Genomic DNA, 4,812 nt, shown 5'->3' with positions numbered 1-4,812 from the left:
GTGAGCGGCAGCCGCTGCTGGTGCGCCGGGCTGCCTTCGCCCTCCCCGGCCCCTGTCCCGGCCGAGGGAGCGGGCTGAGGCGGGCGGGGAGGGGAAGCGGGGCCGGGGCCGGGGCCCTCTGTGCACGGCTGGCAAGGGGCAGGGCGGGCTGGGTTCGCTGCCCTGGTTTGCCATGGGTGGGACAGGACGGTAAGGCGGAGCGCTGTGGGAGCGGGGCTTCCTGCTTGGTGGGCTCTTGTCCCACTTGGTAGCGTCTCCCCATAATGGATGGTCGCAGACTGTGTCTACCATTAATCCTGGTAGTCAGTGAGCACTTGTCACCTACAGGTCTTGTGTTATAAAAGTAACATTTCCTTCTTATCTCTGCGCTATAGTTTGGGATGTTGAAGCATAGAGGAATCAGGACATTTGCACAAATACTTAAGTGGCAGAACAGGAACTGTAGTTTAAGTTTGCCGCTTTGTAATCCTGCCTGCACCATTTGATCGCTTGTTGAAAGAAAGAAGCCTGCCTTGGTAGTTGCGGATTCTAAGTGCTTCGTTGATGCACCCGTTGAAGCCCTTCAAGGCAAAACATAGTGCCTTAAAAACACTGCTGTGGGGCCAAATCAATGAGGAGCGTGGCTGTACCTCTGAAGGCAGAATAGGCATTTGCAAGCTGAAGAATTCACTTAGAAAATTCAAGAGTGAAATCTCTGCTTGGAACATGAACAGTTTCTAAGAAAAAAAATAATCTTTTATTAAAAGAAAACGGAAATGTGTCCAAAAGTACTTAAATTAGTTTCCAGAAGACATCCAAAAGATGACACTACCCATGCAGTGTTACGATTTGATATTGTAAACATTAATTCCTGTTCCCGTGTAGTTTGCTCTGTGCTTCCACAAGCGCCAAGACAGTGAAAAAACCTTTTTAACTTTTCACTGTTGGGTGGTTTTTTTTTTCAGATTCCTACCTTTCACAGTGTGTACCTATGAAATTTCCAAAAGAAAGCAGGCTTTCTCAGTGAGATTTACCAAGTTCAACAAGGGAGTTAGGTTCTCACTGTTAACTTTGATACACTAGATGAGCTCAGAAAGATAAAGCTCCTAACATGATTTTATATGGCTGTTTAATAGTGTACTTTTGGATCGCAGATGTTCTATACAAATAGTCTTGCTAAGGTGACAAATGAGTGCTTTAAAGTTAAAAAGAGTTAAGTAATGTAACAGCTGAAAGTGGTGGATTCCCCAACAATGGACACTGCCAAGATCATCTGGACAGGGTGCTGGGACATCTAGCCTACATCATGCCTTTCATCCTGGAAAGGTTGGACCAGATGATCCTTGAGGTCCCTTCCAACCTGGTATTCTATGATTGTATGAGAGGAAAGAGTGTGACAGCAGGTATTCAGGTCTTAGTCTACACAATATTCATGAGGAATGTGGCTACGTGGTTCAAATTAGGGTGAGTGTAAGATGCAGTTCTGATGTCCCAGGGAAAGTAACAGAGGGAGATACAGCCTTAGGTGTGCAAAGCTTGGACAAAGTCTTGTGCTGTTCTTTCTATTTAGATATTTTCCAGTTTTTGGTTGGATTTTAGCCTGTCAAAGGCTACTGTTGGTAGAACAGCTCTGTTATTTTGTGTAAGATTCAGATAAAACTTCTGATATACCCCAAAGATGGCTGTGGATTCCATTCTCAATATAGTCCTTGAACATATCAGTTATTCTCTGCGTGGACTAATGCAGTATTTCTGTCTACCCAAGACTTATGGGTTGGTTTTCTGTTGTTATTCTGCGCACCAGGTTCATGTTTTTTAGATTAGCTACAAGCTGTCTGAGCAAGTTATGGCAAAACGTGAAGAAGGAAGAGCAGACAAAAGTTGTAATTTTGAGAACAAGCCAACTGATGTGAACAGTGCACATAGATACAGCATAAGCAAACACACTGGAAGGCTGTATTAGTGACAGAGGAGAAGCAGCTAGCCCTTGCTGTAGGTTGTGGGTCTGTGTTGAAAGGAAGATGGTGGTAAAGAAGATAAACATGATTCCTGTGCGACTATTCTGTACTAATGGAACATTGGTAATTACAGTTTGTAGCATCTTTGGAGGAAGAAGGCAACATTTGTAATGTGGGCTTTTACTTAAATGTTGTTGTCCTAGATGTCTTACTGTTAAGCACATTCTTACGAGAATGGCTCTTTGTTAAATTATTTGTTCTAAGGGCCAACTGTTGAAACAGGCCTGTTTAGTTAGTGAGGCTGAGTTGGATGTGAGAAGTCATATTTCTTTCTAGTCTAATTGATTATATGCCTAGAAAACACAGGCAAATTTTTAGGCATGTGGGCTTTTTTGGATCTGAAATAGAGCAGTAATTTTCAAGTGAATGTAATCACTGCATTTGAACCTCATTGTGGTTTAGTAATAGACGAAATAGAACAGATGAAAACTGCAAGCTGTTTTTTTGTGGTGTAGCTCTGCTTAATATTGAATGGGAGGTGATTTGAAAACCTCTGGTGAATTGCAGTTCCACTGAAATTACTGACATCTCGGGAGCTAAGGTGTCATCCATGCTCTCTGATGTTTCAGTGGTTCTGTTGACATTGTGTTATGGTTAGCTATCTCTACTTCCATTTTCTCTCCCAAATTCTTTGGGTGTAAGCTGCATTCAAAATGTATCTGTTATTTCTAGAGTAACGATTTCAAGATGCCAGGAGGTGCGAGAATCTCATTCAACAATGTGGATTCCTCTCTTTCATCTTTGAAAAACTGCCAGTCTTACATAAATACTGGAATGGACATTGCTACTCACGTTGCCCTTGATCTTGTGGAAAGTTTCAGTAAGTATATCCTCTCTTGTATTACATCCCGAATCTGACAGACGACTCATAGGCCTATGTATTTTGACTTAATTGCTGTCAATATTTGTGTTTATTATAGGAACTGTAGCTCTTCTGGCTAGACCAGGATGATTTCATTCCAGTCACTTTATTGTCTGAAATGATAAATTCAGTGAAAATGCAAATACTAGACAAACATTGTCCCAGCTTTATAACACCCAGGACTAATGGTGTTCCAGTGTTTGTTGCCCTTACAGCTTTGTAAAATCTTTTAACATTGCTGAAAGAGATGGAGAAGGCCTCTTAAGTGGGTAAATAGAGTGACTTTCCATTCTAATAGTGCTGCTTTGTGTTTTATTTGATGTTTAGGGCAAGATGTATTAAAGTCATGCTACTAGTTTTGAGTACAGAGCATGAGACATCTGTTAGGGTATAGAAGTTTTTTAAATGTTGTCTGTTTCACTGCTGAAAATCAGGCCCTTTTAGGGTGCTTCAGTTTGGACATTGCAAAGTGGGGTACCTTAAACCCATCATCACTAACACTCATCATTGCTTTTTCGCAGTAACAGGTACTTTAGAAAGCTACTTTTCAAAGGCAAAAATTAGGAGTCCCAGTTCTCTGTCTTCCTATATCTGCGATAACGTTTTCACTAAAACAATAAAAACTTTAAAGCTCCCAAACTGCTCATTATGAGGAGAGAATGCGAAACAAAATGTTTGCTGTTTGTTATGAATCTTGCACTCAACTAAGCCAAGGTGTGTGTACAGTGGAAGCTTTTCTCTCTGTCTAGTGTGATAGTTCTCTCTCCTTTGACCTTTTTATCCATAGTGGTGTTAGAGAGAAATGACATATCATTTCTAGTGAGGTAGAGGAATGGAAAGCTTGTCTGAATAGTCATCTGGGGATTCCCTCTGAGGTAGAACTGGTCTAACCAGTTCTGTTTCCTCTGCTTTTGCAGTCACCATCTCCTACTTTGCCATAGCAATACATGGAAATACACTGGATGTACGGAATTCTTTCAGTCCCAAGACTGCAGAATGATCCTCAGAAATGAGTTATTTGTACAAAAGTCCAAAGCTTTGATGAAATTCCACCTTTCAGTAGAAGCCTCTGTTGCATTCCCTTTTTGAGGGATGAAAAGCAGGTAAAGCTCCATTGTGCAGCTTTTCTGCTGGGATGTCTGTGCATTATACTCCCAGGAAATGTTACCTTCCTCACCTACTTCTGACACATTAATCTTTAATTGCAATCTTGAAATTGTATTTTCCATTTTATTTAGTAACCAAAAGGACCGTGTCCTGAGAGGAAGAGATTCCTCTTGATGAAATACCTATGGTCATTGTTACAGATAAGTTATATCATATGGCTGCAAAACAACTCCTACACCAAAAGACTGATCTTACTTTAGCAGGGGCAACTTTCCTGTAGAATCATAGCATTACCAAGCATGACCTTTTAACATAGTCCATCCCACTGCTCTACAGAAAAGGTATTCCAGACCTGGGTTTGCAGTTTGTACCTTTTTGATCTGGTGTTCATGGTGAATTTTTTATTTACAATAGTTGTCTTCACTCCTGTGCTTTCCCTTGCAGGTGTAGGTACGTGTGTACAAGGAACAAATGAGTGAAGCTCCTTCCTTTGTTTCACTCCCCTGACTACTGGGACTTGAAGTTCTTATGCTTCTTCCACAGTGCCTTTAGGAAAGATACAGGGTTTCTGTGGCATAACATACGTTCAGTAAACAGATACTTTCCATGTTTTAGAATTAGCATTATCTCATCTGCCAGGCTTGACTGTTCAGCTTTTACCTCCAACTCGTATGTGGTGATTTCTATTTCTAGAATTGTTACTCATCTCTCCTACTTTGCCTTCCTGTTCTGAGGAGAAATACTCATGTAAATTTGAGCCAGCATTAGATAATATGTTTCTGTATTCTTGTTCTTGTCCCATTTGCAGTTTGTTTTCATTTCCTTTACAAAATTTAACTGTCCAGC

General features: G+C 41.1%; 1 protein-coding gene across 5 annotated transcripts in view; it reads left to right on the top strand.

Moving 5' to 3' along the window:
- Positions 1-4,812, top strand: part of NSMCE2 (NSE2 (MMS21) homolog, SMC5-SMC6 complex SUMO ligase) — a 131,787-nt gene that overhangs the window by 388 nt on the left and 126,587 nt on the right. For 3 of the 5 annotated variants that reach the window (XM_061447731.1, XM_061447728.1, XM_061447729.1), the window contains exons 2-3: positions 945-1,002; positions 2,670-2,817. In XM_061447731.1, the coding sequence (XP_061303715.1) occupies positions 2,685-2,817 (133 nt within the window). In that variant the 5' untranslated portion in view covers positions 945-1,002; positions 2,670-2,684. The remainder of the gene's footprint in view (positions 1-944; positions 1,003-2,669; positions 2,818-4,812) is intronic. The other 2 variants (XM_061447732.1, XM_061447730.1) reach the window with 1 other exon arrangement.

The sequence above is a fragment of the Pezoporus flaviventris genome, unplaced genomic scaffold, assembly GCF_033815535.1.
Source record: "Pezoporus flaviventris isolate CSIRO_AGI_PZ_B2104156 unplaced genomic scaffold, CSIRO_AGI_Pfla_v1 ptg000007l, whole genome shotgun sequence".
Taxonomy (NCBI): domain Eukaryota; kingdom Metazoa; phylum Chordata; class Aves; order Psittaciformes; family Psittacidae; genus Pezoporus; species Pezoporus flaviventris.
The sequence above is the reverse complement of the archived record's forward strand: the minus strand, read 5'-3'. Positions and strand labels throughout refer to the sequence as shown.